At 37.7% G+C, this 26,865-nt stretch overlaps 1 protein-coding gene across 1 annotated transcript; it reads left to right on the top strand.

Moving 5' to 3' along the window:
* Positions 1-878: 878 nt before the first annotated feature.
* On the top strand, positions 879-26,865 carry jazf1b (JAZF zinc finger 1b). Its single transcript, XM_051866075.1, has 5 exons — positions 879-1,243; positions 14,502-14,574; positions 18,100-18,296; positions 19,160-19,329; positions 24,782-26,865. Exons 1-5 carry the CDS (start codon positions 1,129-1,131, stop codon positions 24,956-24,958), a joined length of 732 nt encoding a protein of 243 aa, XP_051722035.1. The 5' UTR covers positions 879-1,128; the 3' UTR covers positions 24,959-26,865.

Here is a 26,865-nt window from a genome sequence, read left to right as displayed (position 1 = left end):
ATTTGGGATTTTCCTTAGTTGTCAGTTATAATCATCAAAATTAAAAGAAATAAACATTTGAAATATATCAGTCTGTGTGTAATGAATGAATATAATATACAAGTTTCACTTTTTGAATGGAATTAGTGAAATAAATCAACTTTTTGATGATATTCTAATTATATGACCAGCACCTGTATATCTGAAGAATTTGAACCAAAAATTGATGCACCTCTTGATGGAAAATCATCACAACATCTATTTCCAACAAGAGGTGCATCAATTTTTAGTCAAGATCTTGTATTGTCAATGCAAGAGGTGAGCACTCTGTAAAGTCTCCTCCAGCACATCCCAAAGACTTTCAGTGAATTTAAGGACTGAGAGGTGCCAATTCACCATTCATTCACAATTTGAACATGATCAATCTTGACATTGTCGTCCTGGAATATGGCCATGATGTGTCTTAATACATGGTTGTTTAGGAAATGAAACGCTACACACTTCATCAATTAGGGTTAAAAGAACTGTTGCCAAACATATAACATGCTAGAAAGAAACATAACAATCACTGCAATAATTATATAATGTGTGTTTGTGTGTGGTCCTGGTAACAAAATGTCCCCAGAATGATGGCAATACCAGAAATCTTTGACCTTGTGGGGAATTTTTTTCATCCCTATGAGGAAAACAGCTTATAAATCATACAGAATGCTTTTTTTTTTTTTGAAAATGTAAAAATGCAGAACGTTTTCTGTGATGGGTTTAGGGTAATGGGATAGAATATAGGCTACAGTTTGTACAGTATAACGTCTATGGAAAGTCTTTAGATCTTTATTTAATAATATTTGATGTTTTGACATATTTTGAAGTGTCCTTTCTTAAAGATTTCAAATAGCGCCCCTAAGTGAAGAGTCACCAATAAAGACACGTACAATGTCTTACGGAACAGGACTAGTGCAGTATTTCATATCAACAGGTATGACGTGTGTCGGTAGACCCTCCTCTCTCTCCTGCTGCGTCGCGCGCTCTCGTCCTGAGCTGCTCCAGCTGCTGCCGCTGTCTGCCTGCCTGTGACTGTGCGTGCGTGCGAGTGCGTGCGATCCCCTTTCCGCTCGCCCCGTGCTATTGCTCTTCAATGTAGCAAAGACCATGACAGGCATCGCCGCCGCCTCCTTCTTCTCCAACATTTGCCAGTTCGGGGGCTGCGGACTGCACTTCGAGTCGCTGGCCGAGCTCATCGTGCACATCGAGGATAATCACATCGGTAAGTGCGCTCGCGGAAACAGAATCTGTGCCGCTGCAGCACGCGCAGCAATGGCCGGCTCGCGCGCACCACAATCACACTCACTTCCTGCGTCGCAGCGGCGCTGTTGCTAGGTGTGGTGAAGCGATGGGACTTCACTGCGTTTTGGTCGATTTCGTGACGTTTTAGGTATCGATAGCACAAGTTCTGAACTCGTTTGGGGTTCGTTAAGTACCTTCGAAGTAGTACATGATCTGAACATGTAAACACAAGCGGTAGTATTGCAGAGGGAATGCTATTTTCTAAGGCCCCCAGACACGGAGCTGCTGCTGAGATGTATCCATCTCACCCGCTCAGAGCAGCTCGTAAACACTAAATGCATGGATAATGCGGATTAAAGTCCCTCAGAAGGGATTAAATACGTGTTAGCTAATGCACCATAAGAGCTTCCTTAATATGGCTAAAGGTAACGGGGACGTGTGGGTGGTCATGTTCATTATGCGTCATAATAATGATGTGCAGTGATCATGATGGACATGCAAATGCGTTAATAGGCACCATATTCACAGCACAAAATACAAAGCAGTGACATAAGAGCATGACTATGCAAGTAGGTGTTAACTTATTGAATCATGCACATTTGTGTATTAATTTCGTATTACGATGTCCTGTATGAAATATAACACTATGATGGCTTGAATTTCAGTGCTATCTCAAACGTCTCATCGTTTCAGTATCACACATTTTCTTAGAGTAAAAAATAAAAGTAATTGTGGTTTTAAGGTTAAAATAAGTCACATTGTAAGATGACAAGTCATGATTATGTGAAATAAAGTCTTAATTATAAAATATAATGCCACAACTGTGAGATATAGGGTTGAAAGTATGAGACATAATGTTGTAATTACGAGAAACATAATCTAAATAATGTAATAATCACATTGTAAGAGTACCAATTATGAAATATAAAGTCATACTTATAAAGAATAGTCAGAATTAGAAGAAATAAAGTCGCAATTGCAATAAACTCACAGTTGCAAGATATAAACCTCATAATTAGGCGTAATTAGAGAAACAAAGTGATAGTTACATAAAATAATCACATTGTGAGATAAAAACTCACAAATTTGTGACCATAATATGAGAAATAAAGTTGTAGTTAATGTTGCAAATTATGAGTTACACTACCGTTCAAATGTTTGGGGTTAGTAAGATATTTTTAATGTTTTTGAAACAGTCTCTTATGCTCACAAAGACTGCATTTATTTGAAAAAAGAAGTAAAAAGAGCAATATTGTGAAATATTATTACAGTTTCATAATAACGGTTTTCCATTGTAATATATTTTAAAATGCCATTTATTCCCGTGAAGTGTTGAATTTTCAGCATCATAACTCCAGTCTTCAGTGTCACATGATCCTTCAGAAATCATCTAATATGCTGATTTGGTGCTCATGAAACATTTCTTATTATTATCAAAGATATTTTTGTGGAAACTGCATTACGTTTTTTGGGGGGTTCTGTGATGTATAGAACAGCATTTATTTGAAATATAATTTTTTTGAACAATAGTTGATAAAGAAATAAATAAAGTGAATTAAAACTAGTTGAATCAAGCACATTGTGAAATATAAAGCCACAATTACCCTTTTATTGTTTTGTTTTTTTTTTGTTTTTTTTTGACTCGAGCCAGAAATGGGCTTCTATAATGTCCTGTGTTGTATCATAAACCAACCATGGCATATCCAAACATATAGTGTATTACTGCTGACTGAGTTCTGGTCCCATGCCGGAACGGAAGGCACAGGTGGTTACATTAAGGCACGTTTTACCCCACTTTATAGTGGTTTTTATTATTTACAAGTGCAGATCTAGGTCATAAGGTTGCCCTGCAGCCTATCAGGGTCTGATTTGTTGTCATTCAGGGGTTGCACTGTGGTTAGGAATCCCTTTGAATCCCAGCCTGCAGAACTCTTATCCAGTAGAACAGATGTGTAGGTTCAAGCCCCTTTTATGGCCTGTATTGCCTTGCTGAATCACTATAGTGTAATGTATATCTTAATGCAGAAATAACTGTATAGATGTGTGCTTGTAAATATGTGATAAATGAAATGTGTTATTAAGGTTATGCACAAAATCAACAGTGCTCGCTTGTTTTCTGGGCTGTTAGATACACAGAAATAGAGCGAAAGTAAACATAAAATGATTGAGGGTCTCTAAGTGAAGTCCAAAAGTGTAAGCATAGCATGAGATGGAATGCTGGTTTGCTTTGAGCACAGCTGAAAAAGGGTATTACATACCTATCTGTCATAATCCATATGCTCTCTTTCATTTTTTGTAATCTAGTTTCTATAGTGCTGATGACTGTCTCAGTCAAGGGGGCTGGATCTGGACTCTGCTGATGTAATTTAACACCGTTGAACTACCTGTCCAATAGACTCTGGCAAGAGCCTGTATGGAGAGAATTTGTAAGGAGAAACCTGATTTCTAGAGACAAAGCACCCAAACCCCCCCCCCCCCCCCCCCATCCCGTTCCCTGCTGACTGACGTTCCCTGTTAGCTCAGCTGGTCTGTGAGAGGGAATTCAGACTTGAAAACTGGTGGAAATCATCAGTCCAGTCAACCGTTTTAGCCTGAGGTGCTTTCTGCCATCCATACACACTCAAAACACACTCTGCAGCTCAGAAACTCTGTCGCTGAATGAATTTTCCATGTAAGCATCACTCTTTGAAAGTTTAGTGTGCTAGCTCACAGAGTTTGAAATTTGAAAATTGACCATTCTTATTTTTTATGGAATATTGCAGTATTATTATAAATGATTTATCTGCGCATGTAGTTACATGTAGTTTTTGTTCAGATCTAAACTAGGCCTTCCTGTAGTTTGAAGTGTCAGATGCTAAAGGCTTGTTTTCAAATTAGATATTTTACATGCAAGTAGGTCATAAAGATTGTACAGAAGATATAGTCAGGGAACATTTTGCATACTAAGTCCTGTATATATAATCTTCAAAATCATCTGCAGTTGACCCAGTTCATTGCACGATTTATATTCACCTTTACACTGCTATGTAATATTTTGTATTCCTCTACAAGGCCCAATGAATGTTACGGTCCACACAACCCATGTTCAGTCATGCTACATTAATCTGAAGTTTTATCTAGTTACTAGATATAGTAGCTGAGAAGCGCCAATGAGCGGCCCAATGTCAGTGTTAACGTTAACATTAATACTTTGCGTTTCAACAGAATTAACCGTACGTTAAGTACATTTAAGCAACTGATTATTTTGTATATGAGTTTTTTTGAAATGTTATCCAATAGACGTTAATCAGAAATAGTGTATATTGAAATTCTGTAATTTTTAAAATGAATGTGTCTGCAAAATGATGCACGTCTTGGGTGATGATTGCCAAAGCCTGCTGTATGATAAAGTGTTCTGTTCAAATTTGGAAAATAAAATCTGAAGGATCTAATATTTGGAAAATGCAGTCGGCGCTGATAGCCGTTGCGCTTTAGGCGACCCGAGATCGAGTCCTGGCTTGCGGACCTTTCCCAATCCTGCCCCCTTTCCCAATTTATTTTTGGCAAAAAGCCAAAAATAAATCTTAAAAAAAAAAATTGGAAAATTCATGACATTATCATATCAAGTGAAATCTGCAAAACTTTCATTGCTAAAAAATATCAGATGTGCTGAACCTCCACACATTAGTGTCGTTACTATGACAATCAATGTGTATGTGGACAGGGAGAGATTAATAAGCAGGTCTGAATTTAAAATTATGTTAAAGCATGTTTAAAGGTGCACTCATTAAGGCTGATTTTAAGTCCGTTTTTTTTTACGCCCTTCCCTCACTAACTTTTCTCCGTCTCGTTCACTCGGATGTATGTCATTGCTTACATTTGCACAAATGTCCACTACTGGTGGAACCCTTGCAATGTGTTTAAATGGAACGCCCTAAACCCTTGATCACTTTAATCCGCATTGGAGCTGATTTTTTCCCTTATGAATTTGTTATGCGCACCATTCTGTAGGCCTGTATGTATGCTTGGAGAAAATAGAAAAATTACACAAACGAAAAGGATAACAATACAATAAACTATAACTGTGTAAATCTTAAGGTAGCTACAAGTATTATGCGGTTAAATGTCAAAATAACTCCAATATTATACACCAGAGTTTTGTAGGGTGGGGGTAAATTAAGCGCAATCTGCTGTGACAGCACAATCGTGTTGCATTGTGGTCTATGGATCTGCCTGAAGTGTACATATTGAGTAGACTCACTCCCTTGGTCAAAATCGAGGGGTCGAGGGTCTGTCCAAATAAACTTCCCTCGCCCACTTAACGAAGTTGAACACACTTCAAAATGACAGCAGTGATTCCTCCGAGGGGAAGTGTATGTCTAAAAGTGGAGTTAAACGCAGCCTAGTTTTGTGTAGCCAGACCTTCAGACTGGCGGCAGAAGGTCTGGACTCTATCGCAGCTTTCATTGGCTAAGGACCGTCCAAGAGGACGTTTGACTGACATGTAATGCAACCAATCAGTTCATTTTGTTCCACGTCATGTTTGAAAATGAAATTCGATGTCCCTACAATAACAGACCGGCGTGCATCTATAAATTATTCATTCAAGAACGTTGTGCAAGTTTACTGCAACAATGGAGCCGTGAACTTCACATACTTTTGAAAATACAGTGTTTATTTGATCCTGATAAGCGCTCGTTGTCACAGTTGTAAACATGACGTTGTTCTTCTACTGATGCTGCTTCAGAGCTTTTGTGTCCATGTTTTCTTCATGGACATTCCTGGATTCAATCTCAAAATATTTTGTGTGTTATTGGTGGTTGGTTTTGCAATGAGGATGTTCTGTTGGATCGCAAACACGTTACTCTGGCTCCACTGCAGTGTCTTTAATAAGTATATTGTGTTTGTCGTTATATCATTTAGTTTGCTTATGTCTGAAAGCAAAATTAAAAATATATTTACTTCATATGTCACTATTATTATTAGTAGTAGAAAGTCTCTAAATTGTACAACACGGTTGGTCAGGTTATTTCAAAATGGCGGCTTTCATGAGTGGGCGACCTGCCTCATGTAGGAAAAAACGGATTTTATAGAAAACCTATATGTCCTTATATGAGTGAGCTTAATTTTAATGTTATTTCTCAAAAGTGTTGTACATTCCTTTATGTGTAAAACTTTAACTTTGTGTAAAAAAAAGCTGTGTGCACCTTTAAATTCCACTGTGGTTAATTTGCATCTTTGTGTTTGCTGTGGTATTGATGTGGCTGAATGTTTGAACGCAGGTTTCTTTTACAAAGACACACAAAATGGAGGTCTGGTTGCCACAATGGCAACACAAAAGAGCACCGCTCTAACAAAATAAAGTGACCTAGAAAAACATTGCCGTTCCACTCAGCACTCTTAAACCTGTCGTTCTGAAAACTGATAGCCTTAGCCTGCCTGCCTTTGTTTAGCTTATTTTCACTGAAGGATTTATGTGCTAAGTTAAATTGCCCTCAGGACCATCATGTTTACATCTAAACTAAATGTGTCAACACACCGTGGTGCCCTATTCTCTGATCGGATGAGATGGAGGCTGATCAACTCCAGGCAGCTGACCTGAGCTGAGCTTGTTTTAATACCTCTTTTGCTCTCTGATCGCACGTCTCGCATGTGTCCGGGGTGTTAGTTGAAGGAGAGTGTGGCTAAAGTGACTTATTGCGCAGTAATGAGGCAATTAGTGTCCCATGAAACCCCTCCCTCACCCACAGCCCTGCTCCTGGCGAGGTGTGAAATCTGGCATGGCCCCACATAAGCCTGGAGCGAGGCTAATTACAAAGTGGGATGGTGGATTTTGGCCTCTCTTCCTTTTCATCTGGGGACCTGCTGCTAAAAACATTCTCTGCTTTAATTAACGCCCGGCTAAACAAAGCTCACATTCTAACGGGTGAGGTGGGTTCATTGACTGGTGCTCTTGTGTCCATTAGGGGGCGATGGCACGCTATCAGAGGAACTGCATGGAGATTTGCGAGGTCGGGTGGAGAGATGTTGCCGATAGGCCTCATTGCTAACAGCAAATGAGCTTGTGAAGTTTTAAGGTTGTAATATTTTATCACCTTCGAATTTTCCCTCGTCTTCAAGCAAATTCTAGTTTGTGGTTAGGTACCATGCTCTCTAGGGTTTGATTGTTATATGTTACGAAGGCAACGATGTAAATATGGGGAAAGAGAAGTAGGGGTGTGCCTAAACCTTTTACTGTTCGTACTTGTGTGTGTGGGTTCTGTAAGCAACGTGTCCTTGAAAAGATCCCTCCGAGACTCTCGCTGGATGTGACAATTAATGCGGTTCTTTTTCGACTTCCAGCTCTTAAAAATGTGAATTTAAAACTGGCAGGCCGTGGCCTCCGAGGGTTTCACATTAAAAGTGTTAATATGACGTTGAGATGATTTAGGAAGTTGAAAGGGTAACAGTGCACAGATTTATTTTGATTGTGACTATAGTGTTTAGCTAGCTTAAATCCTCCTGTTGATCAGAGACTATCATAAAAAATACAGTTTACACCATATGCTGAAGCTATTTTTTAACATACTCTGACTTAATCACAGTAAAAATGTCACCTTGTTGGACAGAGGTCCAGTGTTTTTCTTCTATTATTTTATTAATTCAAGTAAAACTACAAAAAAAATGAGAGGTCTTCTGCTTTCAAGATGTCAGCTCTGCAGGCCTCTGAACAATGAACCTCTCTGAGCTTCACTACACTGAGGGCTCCTGGAATGGCTTAAGAAAAAAAATCTCAACGGAAATAATAAATTTGAGCAGCGGTGACTGGTGCCCCCTGAGCTGCACCTGGTGAACCTAATTACCTCAAACCAACACCCCCTGTTCCCTCCCAGCCCTCCATCCAAACCCAGCACAGGCCAGCTAATGACAGGAAGAGGTGATATTACCTGGATTAACCATGGCAGGGGGCTGCCGCTGATTTAGAATGTGTGTGTCTGTGTGTTTTGGATGTGTGTGTGTTGTGATCTTCACATGTATAAGACCACCCATGCACAGAGGAGCAGCTAAATATTGTATCTTCTGAATGACAACAGGTTACGCAGCCGCAACTACTAGTGTGGTTTGGTTCTTGGAGTTTTTCTGCTGATGTAATCCACCATGATTTATTTTTCCACGTTTTTTTGAAGGTAATAATCATCCTCTCTTAGTCACATAGGATGCAACCACTCTGCCTGTTATAAATAGATCACAATATTGACAACATGGTTTCCTATAATGCTTTGAGGAAAAAAAGTAGGTGGAGTTTTTTTCTCCTAATGTGTCTCGAGTAAAAAAAGGATTGTGGGTGGGAAAAAGAGTGAGAGTGTGGAGAATACTTTAATGACTTGGGCTGTGTCCGAAATCACCCCATATACCCTCATTTACTATTTCCTATATTACTACACTAATTTAGTTCTCTTGACAAGAGTGAGTGAAAACGAGTGAGTGAATTCGGACAAAGAGTGCAATAGTTTGATTGGATAGTTTGTGCAGTTTAATAATCATTCAGAACTTGGCAAACTGGCAGCTCCAGTAGTAATGAAAAGATTTATCTTGAACTCTGTCATGGAAACTATGTATAAACCTTAATTAAACAATTTAATAATTAATTAAAAAAGAATTTATATCTGTATGATATTACGCTGTAGCCACATTGGACCGGTGGTTTGGAAAATGGGTGCAATGGATGATTCAGCTGCAGGCGCCATCTTCTGGTCAGACGCAGGAATTCATTCGGCGTGACCATCACAGTGTATTATGGGTATTCTCTAGCCATTGAGAATACATCAGTTGTACACTCGTTATTGCGGTGCATTGTGGGATTGGATGAGTGCACTCGATAATGTCCACTATGGTTTTACACCACTATAAATGGCTGTCCCCTCAAATAGAGCCCTATTTAAGGGTATAGGGGGCGATTTTGGACACAGCCAAGGTCTCCAGCTGGCCCGAAAAATGCAGCCAGTGCAAGATTACACTAACACACATTCACATAATTACACAGTTTCTGAAAATAGTACCAAGAGTGTGAATCTCACGTGTTTTCACATTAAATAAATTGACACCAAAACACCAAAATATATTGGTATCTTATCATTTATCTGCTGATATTGGCAATTTTCATATTATTTTTACATTTAGATTACCTTTGCTGTCACCAAATGCTCACTTAAAGTTAATTTTTAAAACGCTAATTTAATAAAACTGTTAAATGTAATTTTTAGCAAATCTTAAAATAAAAATGTACTATTGTAAATTATGAAATTGTGATGCCTAAATCACAACTACTTTCTGTTATCAGTCATAACATTAAATAATTATCAGGTTATTATCAATAAATTATACTCCTTGTCATATTCAAACCTCATATTACTCAAACCTCATGAACTCAAAACTCAGATAATCTTATTGCTGGTAATATGTTATCTTTTTTAATAGTTGATATGTTTTTTAATGGCCAGTATACCGATATCTAGAGAGCAGGGTGACCAATGGCCAATTTATGTATGCAAATGCTTATATGCATATATGTATGTGATATAACTTCATGATGACAAATGAGATGTGTAAAATAAGTATTCACTAATTTTGTGTACATTTAAAGGGGTAGTTCACCCAAAAATGAAGATTCTGTCATAATTTTCTTTCCTGTTGTTCCAAACCTGTTTGACATTTTTTCTTCTGGGGAATAAAAAATAAGTTTTTTTTTTTTTTTTTTTTTTTTTACGTCCAGTACAATAGAAGTCAATGGTAACCAAAATGGTGTACAATCATTCTTAAAAATATCTTCTTTCTCGTTCCACAGAAGAAAGGAAGTCACACAAGTTTGTAACGACATGAGGGTGACTAAATGATGACAGAATTTTAATTTTTGGCTGAACTATCCCTTTAAATCACTATTGAAAGCAAAATGCTTATCTGTGAACAAGGTTGTCAGTTAATTTAAAAATTCATACAAGTGGGAGACAGTTTGAGATTATCAGATGATGCAGATAATTGTTAGCCTAATTGGCTGAACCAATTTCCTATAACTGTTGATCTATTCAACCTCTGAAAGTGTTTCTGGCCTTGAGCAGTAGTGAAATAATGTGTGTGAAAGAGAGACCACCATGGTAGACCACCTGTTTGTGTACTTGTGGACCACCTCTCCCTGTAATGGGGTCCTGGTAGGCAACAGCTCTGGGGCCCCTTAGTGACTTCAGGCCCTAGGGAACCTTGGCAATCCTATGTGTGATTTACGGAGTGTGTGTGCGGATTGATCCATGTGTGTGTGACTATATGCAGCTCTTCTTGTTTCTCCTCTTCTGGGGCTTTTCCCCTGCACGGGTCATATGTACACATACAAAACGCCTTTTTTTGGCATAGGAACAGCACTGTGCCTAATGATTTGTGTGTGTGTGTATGGCAGAAAGTTGTGGGGTCTTTCTCACAGTAGGTAAATCAATGCTAATGAAACACTTTAGCTGAGGTGCAGGCCGAGCTGAAAGCTTTAAACAATGAACCGACACGGAACGACACACCTACATCCTACCTGCTCTTCAAGAACTCCGGCGACCAAAACCAACCCCACACTGGCCCATATAATATCATTGTCGGTGCTGTACTGTGAAGCATGTGTGCATCACCAACACAATCTAATGGCAATTTGTAACTATTTTACATCTTGCTGAATTGGTGGCTAATTTGTGTGAATTTGTTAATCGGAAATTGATTGGATGTTTGAATGGTTGTGGTTTGCTATAGAGTACAACAGTTTGGTTCCGGAAGTAAAAAGGAAATTGATTTTGAACGATAGCTTATAAACCTTTTAAAGACAGACCTACTGTGAGCTACAAGGTTGTTGAGTCCATGGTATTTGCTTGCTGAAGCCGCTAGTCCGCATTACTTCAGCTTATTTTTAAAATAATCGTGTTAAACAGTGGAACTCCTGGTGAAAAACTACATTACCCATAATGCTGTACAAAAATTACACCAATCAGAGAGTCGAAAATGGCCCTGTCCCAAGTGGCACACTTCATATGCACTTTCGGTCTTGTGGACTTACAATGGCTGCTGCATGTGCATTAAGTCCAAGAGACCATAGGGTGTCCCATTTGTCCTTTTAGGTTTCAGAAGGGTGCTCGCGAGCACCCCCTTTGCGGTCGATATGCAACCTCAATGCGCACTTTTGCTGAGCCCACACTAAGGCCCTGTCCCAAATGGCACCCTAAACACTCTTTCGTGACGTAACGTCGCTTTGACTGTTGTGAAGAAGTCTGCCGCGGAGCTCACAAGCACCCTTCTGAAGCCTAAAAATGACAAATGGGACACCCTGCGGTCTCGTGGACTTAATGGACACACGCGTGCGGCAGCCATTGTAAGTCCAGAAGACCGAAAGTGCATATGAAGTGTGCCATTTGGGCACAGGGCCTAAAGCAAGCTCTGCAGCAGACTTCTTCCATGTTATTAGCACAAACTTTCGGGCCAAATTGTGCGGCCCTACAAACAAGCAAAACAAGCCTGGTATTGTTTTTTTGTTGTTGTTGTTGTTGTTTTTTTGTTTTATAAAATCGCATTTTAAATCGCAAATCGCTATTTTAACCAGAAAAATCGCAATTAGATTTTTTCTCCAAATCGTGCAGCCCTATTCCAGGGAAAATTCATGAAAGTGCGGACTCGTAGGAAGACCGCGAGTGTTTGGGGTGCTATTTGGGACATGGCCAATAGCAACACGCTCCAAAATACCGCTTTAGCTCCGCCCACTCCCATGAAGCACTGCGAATGACGTAATTGAGTCAATCTCCCTACGCTCTCAAAATACTGAGGATTTGTGTGTGTGTGTGTGTGTATATATATATATATATATATTTAAATATATTTTTATACATATAATTAACGTTTGTAAATGAGTAGTTTTATATTTCTCCATAATTTTTAATTCAATATGCTGTTTGCAATGCTTGTAGTCCCTCACTAAAAATGTAACTTCTGTTGCTGTTCACGGTCAGGGACTATTTTTTCCGGTGGAAGGAAGGCTTTTAGAAAAAGTTTACTTCATGAAAGTTGCAGTTATACACAATTCTGGCTTTAATATTTGTATTGTGTGGTAACCGTTTTATAAAAGCAGTAAGGTACGAGAGGTTGTGCTGTATCGTAAACAAGTCACGGCCTCCCATACCTTATTGCTTACTTAACGAAGACTTTTTTTTAAAACTCCGTATGGGGAAAAAAAAAAATCCGGAACCAGTGCCGCAGGAAAAGGGAGTGGACTCTGGTGGACTCTACTGCTGTGATGTCATGTAAGTGACAGGTTGTCCCTCCCTCACTCCAGTAATTACGTCATCAGAGAAGAGATGTAGTTGCAAGTGGGAATGGAAGTTATTTTGATTAAAGATTACGAGGGCACATAACTGAACAGACAAATCGAATGCGAAAATAGGATCGAATATTCGTGCCCGACTGTACCTTTACCCACTAAATCTCCAAAACATAAAATAGTTACGAATCATGTTCTCGCCACACATCATGTTCTAACGCAGTGAAAAATACATCGCGGAGCAAAGAGGACACTGACAACGCGTCGACAGACAAAACAAAGCAGGTTACTTTTTATATGAAATAAAGTCTCAAATTTCAAATTTTGTCATTTTTAAAGAAATTTAAACAATAAATACCGTTTTGTGGCTCTTTAATGTGTAGTGGCAGATCGCTGTAGCGCCTCAGTTCAGGCGGTTCCGATCATCTCTTCCTACTAGTTCATTTATAGCATCAAATAAACGTGAATGAACATCATAAGGAATGTTGTTTCAATCGCGGAAAGATGTCAGTACACACCATTTTTCAAGTTCAAGTCCACCTACGTTAATCTGCTAACTCCAACAAAATGGCGGATTGGGCGTTATGATTGGTTAGATCGCCTGTCAATCAAACTCCTGGCGAAGGGTCAATTATGAGGTGGCAGAGCCACAGAGTGTGTGATGCCACGCTGGCCGGAATCGCAGGTCTTGCACGCCAGGGTGCCGCGTGGTTTCGGAGAGCTGAGACAAATATGGTTCGGGTTAAACGGGGCAGAAAGAAATGTGTTTACTCACAGCAGAAGCATAAAAAGAGGCATTGAGACGCATCACGGGGGTGCACAGTGGAGGCTCATTAGATGAAACCGTGTTTTGGCAGTGCTTGTGTTAATGGTGTTGGAGAATGCCCTGAGAGACAGGCATCTGAAAAACATTACCCTGGCAGAGCCGCTGGTATGCGGGCACAGCCGACCACAGAAGGGACGTTACAGTTGCTGGGACGTTAAGCGGATTTTTGTATGCAATGGAACGCAGTTTAGAGACGTTTCAGCTGGTTTGTGTTTGAATGGAGCTTAAAATAACAATAAGCGAGTGAGCTAACTTAACCTAGAATGTTTAATGTCGATAATTTAAAGAAAGGATTTTTAAAATACGCATTCGCCACAAGGTGGCAGCGTAGTCCACAGTGGTGCAGCAGGGACGCTTCGTGACAGCATTGACCGCATAGAATCAGATGCTGTTTTGACAGAACAGACCCAAAACAGATATCTTCATTTCTGAAGTCTACTCTTTCATATGCATAACTAAAAACAAGACAAAATCCATCTTTGCCATGGCGTGCGGGCATTTGGATCCAGTTGGAGGCTGCTCTGGGTGGCCCTGGTGTGCAGAAAATGAGCACATCTGGGAGGAATGGCAGAGAGCTCATTGAGTGTGGTGTGGTGTGACACTAACCAAATGGCTGTCTTAAGTTTTACCAAACAGCCATTGGATATGCTCTCCATAGCCCAGTCCAGTCTCTCTCTCTTATGCAGACGCTCTGAGAAGTGCTGATTTATTCCACCGCTAAGTAGAGTTTAATGAAAAAAACTTGATTAATGGAGTTAATTGCCATCTGCAAGTGATTGTGGACATGTTGTGTGGCAGAATCTAGTATTGAGTTTGAAAGTCAATGACTTTAACAATAAAGTGAGTAATAGCTTCATTCTGGCAATGACACGTAAGCTTCCAAAAACTCACTGACTCTGATGCCACAAAATGACTCTGGGTTGACATAGAATCAAACAGGTAAACAACACTTCTGTCACCCGAAGACTTTTATATATGCCTTTTGTGAATGTTGTTCAGAATATATTGTCACAGTACTGAAAACCAAAAAGCCTCAAAGTGCTCTTGGTTGTTTTTTGTGGTGTGTTTGTTTGTATCCATGTCAGTCTAGTGAATTATTCATCTCTCTGTTTCGTTTAGATACAGATCCTCGTGTGTTGGAGAAACAGGAACTGCAGCAGCCCACATACGTCGCCCTCAGCTACATTAACAGGTACAATACTATATACGGTATTATTAGTATGTATATATATATATATATATAATAAATGGAAAGAGAGAGAGATTTATGCATGTATCTATAGACTGATACACATTTAAATGTACATATACATTATACACATACACACACACACACACACATATATACATATATATATATATATATATATATAATACTTTGGTATTGAAGTCATGGTTTGGTACGGGTTCAGTACAGCAGGGGGGAGAAAACTAAACATAAAATTGCTTCTTTTTTCTTTTTTTTTATTAAACAGTGGTTTATTGAACAAATTGTGTCTCTTTAAATAAATTCAGTTTTAATTAACATTTTGTAAGGACAAAAAAAAAAAATCTATCTCAGCAAATGCTGTAAACTACATACAGGGAGCCCTTACTTGCACATTACTATAATATTATTACAATTGTTACAACTATAAAAATGTTAAATTTAACAACAGAGCCCAAACTATTAAATTCAGTTGCTATTTATTTTTAGATATAATAATCAACACTCAAAAAAAAAAAAAAAAAAAAAAAAATGTAAATTGCACATAAGGCAGGTTTTGCATTAACTTCTAAATTTAATTATAAAATTATTTTTCAATTATTTTTCTACTCCAATTCATTTTTGAAATATTATCATTTACACTGTTACTGTCATAACTTGTTTTCATGACAAATTTATTTAAACATATATTAAATAATTAAGACATTACTAACGGGTAAAGTAAATATAATGAATAAATAAGCTAAAATCATGCATATATTTGTAATGCTCCACTCTAGAGTTCATTTCTCTGGTGAACTAAATACATTATGTTAGCTAACTGCGTGATTTGTATATTTACATTTCTGAAATACATTACTTGGACACAGTCATCTCTGATAACAGATCACTCTAAATTGTAATGTAGACACGTGCAGGTGCTTTGAAATAATATGTATTGTGAAAAGTGCTATACTAATAAATGTGAATTGAATTGAACATGCTGTGGACACTAAATGACTTGCCTGAGGTAAATGTAATGCTGCGTGAGATATTATTCAAGCTGTTTTATTTGTGTCTTTCTGCTGTAGAAACACTGGTTGAGAGATTACACCTAAACATATCTATGCATAGATCGTCTGTTCTTCTTCTTCTGCACTTTTTCCCTGTTGTGGCAGTTAGCAAACAGTGTTGCATTACAGCACACGCCCCCTTCTGGATTGGAGTGTGGATCGCCTGTGACTGACTGTATTCGCCGTCTGACTGTATGCACTGAACCGTGATGGTTCGGGATGAATACATGTACCGTTACACCCCTATATATATATATATATATATATATATATATATATATATATATATGTACATAAGTTGTGTGTATATTTATTTATTTCATAATAAAATATTTTAATTTCATAGGAATTTTACACTCCTGTTTACTCTGTTAAGAGGCCAAGCAGGTGTCCTTTTTGGCAAATGCCAAATTTAATTTTGTTCAGTTTGTTTACCACAATGTAGAAAATTTATTTTGGAACACCACAAACATGTTTAATAAACAAAATACAAACATAAAGATAAAACATAATATGAAATGGTATACATTAAAATATTACAGTAAAAATAAAAAATACATAATCCTGAGGGGTTGGCTATGTATTATGCAAATAGAAAAATAGTGAGTAATCAGGTGATTAATAGACTTGGGTCAATAATTAATGTTGCATTAAGTTTTTCAATCTTGAAACTGTTGAGCAACCAAATAACAAAGATTATTCTCTTCATGATATGAGAGCAGACCAGCATTTTCCTTAATGGGATTCTGTAGTTTCTGGAAAATGGCCATGTGTGGTCAAGTCTCGTCTACATCCTCTAAGGGATCTGGTCAGTTTATGAAGCTATAATGAACTTCAAACCAGCACTCGAGTTCTCTTCATATACACTCATTTCCACTCGACACTGTTGAATGCGGTTTGTGTAGGAATACTCCGAGCTCAGAGACAGAAAGCAGCTCCAGTGTTAAACAGCTTTAATAGGCTGAATGGTGGTGGAAATTCTTGCGTAACGAAGAGGAGACACTTTTGTTCATGTATTACTGCTTTATGTGGCTTCTGCTGGTAATCTTTTAACTCCACACCAGCCTTAATAATGTCTGTGTGAACATTTATGCTTTATTACATACGTTTACTGACAGTTTTATAATGCAACAAAATAACTTGGAGCAAACGTGGTGTTATGAGGTGGATTTTAGGCCCCACTGAATCAGCTGAATCACAACATATAGACTTATATTACAGATGGTTCATTTGCATTGAAGGAAACTGTAGCAGGTTGGCCTGATATTTTGGAACTGAGAGCAATGTGTGTTTATGAAAGACTTTTACAACTGCAAAACATTTCATTTTCACTATTGGTTAGAGTTGTGACATCGGTTGTACATGGACACACAGTACATCACTCTTGTTTGGAAAGAATTGGGGGCCGTCCTCACAGAACATGTTCTTGCATACAGAAACAGATAGATGGAGTGCATCTGATCGAATGGAACAGACTGCAGATGTCTTAAGACATGTTTATTAAAGTTGATCCAGTTTTAACTTGAAACAGCCTCTTAAAACAGCAAGGACGCCTGATACATGTACACTACCGTTCAAAAATGTTTTCTGATGCTCACCAAGGCTTCATTTATTTGATTATAAATACAGTAAAAACAGTAATATTGCATTTTTAAAATAAATATTTCGTATTTTAAATATATTGAAAATGTGATTTAATCCTTAGAGTTTTCAGCAGTCATCATTACTCCAGTCTTCAGTGTCACATGATCCTTCAGAATTCATACTAATATGCTGATTTGGTGATCAAGAAATATTTTTTAACATTATCAATGAAAACAGTTTTTTTTTTTTTTTTTTTTTTTTGGAAACCTGATGATAAAACATAATGATTAACCTGTGTTGTTCTAGTAGTTTTTTTTTTTCATACTGACAAATTTTGATATATCGGCTTATGTATTGGTTAAAATACTTTCCATGGGTTTTGTTGAACCTGATGCATGTAAAATACAAGTGCAAATGTGCTTCATTTTTGCCCCAAGCTTTTTCCATTAACAGCCATGTATTCCTGTGCCAACTCATTTTCATTGTTACATTGTGTTTCGCTGTGTCTGTATCTTGTCAAGGTATTTTTCTTTCAGTTAGAGTGGACAGATACAGGGCTGGAAATATCGAACTTTTTGTAGTGAGTGAATATATATATATATATTTTATATATTTATTATTTTTTTAAATTCTTTTTGTGTACAGTCTTTATCATTTTTTTTGTTTTGTTTTTAAATCTTTGTCCAGTAATCACAAACACCTAGAAAAGTCATGGAAATTAATTAATCAAAAAGTGTGGGAACACTGAAGGTGGCAAATGTGCTACATTGTGTATGGCTAGATCAATTTGTGGCTTTTACGTTACACATTTGGTTTAAGTACTACATCCTTGTTTTGTGTAAATCAGATTTAAGAGTTTCACTTCTCTCTTTAGGTTTATGACAGATGCAGCGCGGCGGGAGCATGAATCTCTGAAGAAGAAAGTTCAGCCGAAGCTGTCACTCTCACTGACGGGCAGCCTTTCACGCAACAGCGTGGCCACGCCCCCCCGCCACAATAGTGGCAACCTCACCCCGCCCGTGACCCCGCCCATCACGCCGTCGTCTTCATTCAGGAGTAGCACCCCCACAGGTAGTCCCATCAAACACATGCTCCTGCTTTTTATTCTGGCTCTGTACATGTATTTACACACATATACATCACCTGTAACAGCTTTTATGTTTGTTTTATGCTTATTATGTTTCCTAGAAAGATGAATTTTGGGTAATAACTGCAATAAACCTGCCGTGCTTGTTTGATGTTCTGTTACAATAGATAATAAAATAATCACATTCTGAGTCTCACAGTTTTTTTTTCATAGCTGCTGTTTCCCATGGCCTTCTCTGGAGCAACATGTGCTCTCTCTCCCACAATTAGATGTTTTAGACATTTTATTTGTGTGGGTTTGGAACACAAACTAAATAGTCTCCAAATTGCTGGTATCATACTATTACTGTGCATTAACCCTTAGACCTTCTTATGCCTTCCAGATTCTTTCTCATAAAATGCAAATGCTTTGCTGGCTGGGCACAGTATTCTGATGAGGACTGTGAGAAAGATTACTGTACCAGTTTGCCTTAAAGTCACCATCAAAAAAATGAAAATCACATGTTTGCTGGCACGAGTGCAGGACAACCTGTCGCTCACATGAGATCACAAGCAAACCACAACCATCCAATCAATTCCTGATGGATAAAATCAAGTCTCGCCCTACATTTTTTTTTCTTGTAGAAGCCATTTCACTCAGATATACATCACAATAGGGAAAAGAAGACGACTTCTGTTTCATGGTGACTTTAAAGCTTTTGTATTTCTGCTGTGGTGGCTAATAGGGAAATGCTGTTTTCTGGTTCTGGTGGTGTAGTGGTTAAATACGTGGCCTAATATTTTTTTTAAATATTGACTGTTCCATAACATGATCAATTACTAAACGATTCCTTGATATGTACTCTCAGGCAGTGAGTATGATGAGGAGGAAGCAGAATACGAAGAGTCCGACAGTGACGAGTCATGGACCACCGAAAGTGCCATTAGTTCTGAATCCATCCTCAGTTCCATGTGCATGAATGGCGGTGATGAGAAACCCTTTGCATGTCCCGTGCCTGGATGCAAAAAGAGATACAAGGTAAAAGGACTTAAAATAAATGGTTTCAAATGTCTGTTCACTGTATATTTGTGAATGATCCTCAAGACTAGAGAAATCCTGATAACTTTAAAAACATGCAGCACAAAAATAATTTAAATCTGTGGTTCCCAAACTGGGAGGTGCGACCCTTAGGCGGGTTATCAAGTGTGCCGCACTAGTCCTGAAAAGTGAAGCCAAAGCATTTCGATCGCCCCCAGGTGGCTGGCTGCAGTATAGGTCATAAACCTCGCCCTCTCCATGTAATTTAATGGGACATGAGACAAACTAAACAATCAAATTACACTTCAAATAATTTTTTCCAAAGATGGTTTCTGTCATATTGGGCGGTTTTCAAGTTCAAGTGTTAGTTTTTTAAATAAGTTTAGTTTTAGTTAGTTATTTGATGCTATAAAACCAGGGGTTTGACATCTTGATTGACAGCTGAGATTGACAGCTTCTCTGAGGCACCAACAAACTTTTTCAGGATTTTCGGGAGGAGATTGGAGCTTAAACTTTAATTTCTACATTTCCATAACTGTTTATTTCACACAGATATAATGAGTTGTTCTGCAGTAAACTGTACTAACTGATTCTGCGGGAGTGTGGGTGGGGCTTTGATACCGCGGCTCCACTTCATGCTAACTATTGCGCAGACTCGGGCTCCAAGATATCAGCGCCATATTTGGACATTGACGGTGTCATAAGAAATCGAGTCCCCCCCCAGGAATCGTGTCTCCTTTAGCACCCAGGCGGTAATGCCTGATCAAAAGTTGTTATCATGATGTCTTGACTAATTATAACCTATTTCACTATTGTATGATGTTTATTACATTAAGTGCACAAACAACATGCTTGAAATATAAAAATGAATGCCTATGTATTGCATAATAAAACAACCTGGAAACAGATATTGGAAGCAAAAAACATACCTAATATAATATAAGCTAATATAATCTACATACACCGCGGGTCCCCTTACATGTTAAATCACCATTATGCGCCAGCATGTTTCTACAGCAGCCCTAAATGGACAAACACTCTACAGAGCGAATTTAGTCACTACGTTGTTGTTCTTCTAAATCATTCATGATTGTAGAGGCAGCTTGCATTGTCACTACGTTGAATATGCACAAAGTAGTTGAAGTAGTTGTCTGGTTTATTAGAAGCAGAGACCGTTCTTTGTTAGAAGTAAAAAGAAACCTCATTGCTTCGCTGGTTATTCTCTGCTGTCTCAGACGACGACATCTTTGTCTTGTGTCGGCCAGACGGCCACTGTAGCTTCTCCGAAAGGGAGGAGCAAGCGCCATTGGTTGCAGTTCGTAACCTCACCGCTAGATGCCACTAAAATGTACACATTGCACCTTTAAAAGACATTAATGGTCATTATAACGCATTTTAAACTATATAAATCACAACGTGATTTTGCAGTAATTATAATTAGGCACTAAAAATACTACCCATTAAAAGTCCGTTGAACCAATGGGATCACTCGGGGTCCTAAAGGAGACCTGATTCCTGGGGGGACTTGATTTCTCACCACAGCGGCTTCACTTTTCTACAATGGTAAAGAGTGAAGGTGTGTGGTCCATCTTTTTTTTAAAGTCTATGGAAGTTATAAAAAGGGGGGAGTGGCAAGGCTAAGGAATAGTGTAAAGTCAGCAGGTTATGCAAAATAAACCTCTTCAGGGTGATACAAGACCCCACTGTGAAATTATCCCACTTATTATGCGCCTACTTACCACAAAAGTAAGTAATTAAACACAAAATATTAATTTGACATATTTTGTTACCTCAAGATGACTCGCAGTATTCGCTTGAACGGTCTGTTATCAGTTGTAGCGGTTGTTGTTGTGGAATAACAGACGATGAATCTACTTCAAACGTCACAACTAACAACATGTCAAAAGCAATTATAATCAGTGATGCTGTCTATGCTGGATGCTGCGCGACACGACACAGCAAATTTCCGACATGCCCCGTTCTATTTCTGACCTACTCCAAGCGTTCACGCAAATTCTGACACAAAGGACAAATGGATTTGCAATGTTCGCTTTGTCGCGTCCAGTGTAGACAGCCTCAAGACAAGAAAATATGTCAAGGCATATCTCACCCTCGGATTCACTAACTGTGGGTAATGAAGAGAGTCCACAGTGTGTTACATGCCTCAAAATATTAGCTTCTGACAGTATGAACCCGAACAAGACATCACTTTGAGACTTAACATCACAAACACAAAGAGAAGCCTGTTGATATTGAGAAGTTGTAGTACTGTATTAATTGCATTGTTTTAAATAAATCCTATAGGATTTTGCAAGTAAGTTCATGTCTGAGAGCGTCTTTATGTGGGTGCATGCAGGTGGGGGATTTAAATAATTAAAATTATATATATATATATATTTTTTTTTTTTTATATATAATTTTTATAGAATTATTTGTATTAAAAAGTAAATATATTTTATAACTTTTTATTATAATTTAAATTATTTTTAATCAATATATTTTATTTAAAATATTCTTTATATTTTATTATTTTAATGAATATCTGAAGATAAATGTATTGCCACCATTATTTAAACCTGTTTATTAGGATTTCATTCTCTAAAAAGCAAGTTTACAGCACACGTGTATCTATAAACAGTACCAATCACCAGTGGCACAAATATGATCAAACAGTGAATGCTGGCCTCTTATTGTTTAGCCGTCAAAGAGTTTATTAACACTAAGAGCTGTAATATGGACAAGACTGGTAGCTTGACATACATTTTAAAGACATACATGCAGTCCACTGCAAGGCCTGTGTGTTTTATGAGATTTTCCACTGCCATCTGGTTCTGGCTGCTGAGATAAATGATGTGCAGCCTGTGAGAGCTGTATTCAATAAGAGAGAGAGGAAATGGATGATGACAGCCATGAGGGTGTCTTTGCATGTTCAGATGTACTGTTAGATGTAGGTTTATTTGGCTTCAGTCAGTGCCTGGTCTCCACCTCTGTCAAACAGCTGACGGGTTTCTTCATGATTTCACACAACACTGAATGTTTTATATGTCTGGAATTATTAAAGTGCATGTTTAGTCACGGATCATTTTAGTGATAAATGATATGTTATCATGACAATACAGAATTTAAAACGTGATAATTGAATTGGATTGTAAAACAACATTTGTTTGCACAGTGTGAGCAGCAATTGTACTCTCTGTGCCGTTTTCATGAACAATTCTGTCAGTCCCTCCCTGGAATTGGATCTCAAAACCATTCCGTTTCCTGAAAGAACTTTTAATGGGGACTCTTTTCACTTCCTGATTAGAAATCCTACAAAATCACATCATTTGAACTGTTATTACAACCATTAATGTCTGCAAATTATGTTACATTTACTAATAACTGAAGCTATAGATTGTGTGAAACATCTCTTTTTTAGCTGACGTATTGCGAGCTAAACACTCAGCATATTACTGTAGCTTAGGATGCTGCTAACCAATTAGCTTGCTAGCTTAGCCTAAGCCCTACGCTATTGTTCAGTTATGTTTTTTTACACTACCATTAAAATATTTGGGGTTGGTAAGATTTTTTAATGTCTTAAAAATGTCTTAAGTCTGTCTTAAGTCTCTTATGCTCACCAATACAGTTTTCTATTTTAATTAGTGCTGTCAAATCGATTAATCACAATTAATCGCACCTAACAAAAGTTAGGTGCGTGCGTGCGCGTGCCAGAGATGGGCACTCGTGTTAGTGACTCGGACTCGACCTGAAATGACTTTATTCTGACTCGACTCGACACAAAAGACACGTGAATATTTTAAAAACAACTCAAGTCTTTTACCCTTAACTACTGATATAATAAATAAAGAATTTTTGTTGTATTTGAATGGTTTTATAATATCTGCGTCACATATATTTCCCTACGTGTCATGGTAGATCGGACTCTTGTCATAGAATTTGATTACGTATGTCCGTGTATTGCGCGTAAACTCCCATTAAAACATGACGGGAGCCATGTTCTTTCGTTTGGGTTTATTATCATGTCAGATCGGCTAGATGCACAGAATGCGGGAAAACAATTAAAGACGCCGGAACGACATGATCAAATTTTATGAGACATCGCATCCACAAAGGTTAGTCACATTAACTCACACAGCTAGCTATTATACTGTGGTGTAGTTGCATGGGTCATTTGGATTGCCAGCCTGTTAAAATATGAAAAAAAAAAAAAAAATCTAGCCTTTAAACCTAGCACTACGTTTTATCAATCTTTTTGTATTATATGCAGCTTTTCTCTTTCTTAATGTGTGTCCATAAGAGAAAGATGTTAATCAATTTATTACTTAAAGCTCATATTTTAACGTATCGCAGTCAGCATGTGTAGAGTTTTCAATTGACATTCTTAATCATTCCGAGGTTTGATATTTTCTGATAATGACTGTCGTCAATAACAACGAAGCTGTATAACAAATTGCTGTATAATAAACTGTGACTCACTGGCGCCATCTTGCGTCCACTTAGCGACTGTATTGAAAATGACTACTCGCCAGGACGATTGTTTGTTACATTGTAATGGATTATAAAGTAACAAGCTGGATGTACATTATCCCTTACATCATAGGACCTTAATTTCAAATAAAACAGATGATAGAAAGATCATATTATTTCGTCTATATAATACAACTAGGATAAAAAATAGGATTTGATTATGAGAATTTTTTTTTTTTTTTAATGACTCGAGAGTCACTCGGACTTATGACAAAAGACTCCAGACTTGACTCGGACTCCAGTGATAAAGACTTCAGACTTGACTCGGACTCCAGATAAAAGACTCGTGAACATCTCTGGTGTGTGTGTTTGTATATATGTATACACACGCACTTATATATTTACAAACTTTTATTGTAGATGCGATTAATCATGATTAATCGACTTGACAGCACTCATTTTAATATATTTTAACACAGTTTATTTCTGTGATGGCAAAGCTAAATTTTCATTCTTCAGTGTCACATGATCCTTCAGAAATCATTCTAATATGCTTATTTACTGCTCAAGAAACATGTCTGATTGTTATCAGTGTTGAAAACAGTTAATATTTTTGTGGAAATTTATCAGTATTCATTGATGAATAGAAAGTAAAAAAAAACAGCATTTATTTGAATTAAACTTTTGTAACATTGTAAATGTCTTTACTGTAACTTTTGATCAATTTAATAAAAGTATTAATTTCTTTAAAAAATCTCATTGACCTCAAACCTTTGAATGGTAGTGTTCATATAAAAATTTGTCTGAACAATTGTTAATAATTCATGTAAAATTTAAAATATAGTTTTGTGGCTTAATCAAGAATTACTTCAAAATGAATTAAAATTACATCAGTGAATTGTTTAATTTTTCCTGTAGTTAATTGTCATGAATATTTGGTGTGGATACTAGATGATTACCTGTTTTTTGCTTTTCTCTTTTGCAGAATGTGAATGGTATCAAGTACCACGCCAAGAACGGCCACCGCACACAGATCCGCGTTCGCAAGCCCTTTAAGTGCCGGTGTGGTAAAAGTTACAAAAGCTCTCAGGGGCTTCGACACCACACCATCAACTTCCACCCGCCCGTCTCTGCCGACATCATCCGCAAGATGCAGCAGTAGAGAGTGCCAACATCACACACATACACACACGCATGTAAAATACATAACGCATCCACACACATGTACATACAATACAAAATGAACAGCTCCATATCCATCCACACCAGCAGCTATAGCTGATCTGTCTTGTCCTCAGATTTTTGGAGGACATCCAAAAATTATTTGTCTGGACGACGTTTTTGTCTCTATTTTACTCTTTTAAGAGTAAGACTCCATTTTCCCTTTTCATTCCACTCCTCATGAGGAGGAAACTTTAATCTTTTTATATTCCTCTTCCTGAAGGAAGACTCCCTGAATCCCTGTATCATTCTGTACCTCCATGAGGAGGATTTGATTCAACCATCTTTCAAAACACTACAATCCGAATTGCATGCTTTATTTTTTTTTTTTGTTCATTTTGTATTATTTCTATTGCTTATTATTAGAGTTCACGGTTTTGTATTTTTGCACATTCGCTATTATTCTTTTTATGTTCCTTGTCTTATTTTTTATGCAAGGTGCTTATTGTAAAAGACTGATATGTTTGGAAAGGAGAGAAACGTGATTAGAAAACCAGCCTCTCACCGAATGGAAGAAAGGGATTCAGCGTGACAACGATCACTTTGTGAGAAATTGAAAGATAGGAAAGCCTTGAAAAGTCTGAATGTTTGTAATGTAATAATATCTACCCCATATAACCAACATTCATAGCTACAGATTGTGTATATAACTATATTCTATAAGCTTTCATAGTCAGATCTAAATTCTATACTTTAAGTTTTATTTTGTATATTTTCATCCGAACTTCAGAGATGACAATGTGGATTGATTATGGATGTGCAGTTTTTCCGTAGTGCTTTCACCCTTTCTGTTAATCTCAGAAAAGCACCAAATGACTCTCAGGTGACAAATCGCCAGCATTTCACAACCATAATCCTGCCCGATTTATCTGATAGTATTTTAGAGTAGGCTGTTACACGCTTCCCGGGTCCGCTGTGGCCGGAGTGTTCTAGAGCCTCTGGAGCGTTCTAGAACTCCACAGTGATCTTTAGGCGATCTGGTGAAGAACATAAAGCACTTTGTAGTGACCAGTTGCCAACCTGTTTAGGGCATTTTGTATTGCCAACAAGTCTGATGTTGCAGTATGTTGTCTGCAAATCAGCTGTGAAATTCAAAGGACTAATATGGCACTTTGGAGGTTTCTGCTTCTAAGGTTTTTATTCTTTTTTTTTCTAGCTAAGGGAATTCATTCTTTTGCTATACCTCCAGTGTGCTTGTTAGTTGTGAGATTATTGAAACTGGTTGCCTTGAATTGTGGTACACCACAGCATTCCAGTACAGTATATGTGTAGCCAAGTGATTCAGATTGTGTATTCACCCTGATTCTGACTCGTCTCTGGTGTTGTCCATGACCTTTATACCCCCAACCTGTCATTGAGATGATGTATAGTTATAGCCAACCCAAAGATATTCAAGTGTGGACTCATACCTTGAATCGGAAAGGTACTTGATTTGTTTTTGGACTTGTGGGTGGTATACATAAAGAGTCGCCAGACCCTCCAGAGATTACAGCCAGATCAGGGCCTGCCAATCACTCATTATGACATCACTGCATGGACGTTAATGTTGTTGGAATTGCAGTGTCGGTTTAGATGCAACATTGTAACAGTATTACACTGCCAGTATAGAGGGAAGTATTTGATATATTGTGTACTTATTGTATTGTCTCAATGTGAGTGATTTAAATTATATTTTCTTAAGTTTCTGGACAACAATGTTCCTACATGTAATGAAGTCAGACACCAGTGGTTGTTTTGGAACTGGTGACAATTTTCTTCAACAAAATTCAAAAAGGAAAAAAAAAAGCTGCTTTGTAAATGTAAACCTGGTTACATTTTAAATATTAAAATGGCCTTTGATCTGTTTAA

The sequence above is a fragment of the Ctenopharyngodon idella genome, chromosome 16 (assembly GCF_019924925.1).
Source record: "Ctenopharyngodon idella isolate HZGC_01 chromosome 16, HZGC01, whole genome shotgun sequence".
NCBI classification, from domain to species: Eukaryota; Metazoa; Chordata; class Actinopteri; order Cypriniformes; family Xenocyprididae; genus Ctenopharyngodon; species Ctenopharyngodon idella.
The sequence above is the reverse complement of the archived record's forward strand: the minus strand, read 5'-3'. Positions and strand labels throughout refer to the sequence as shown.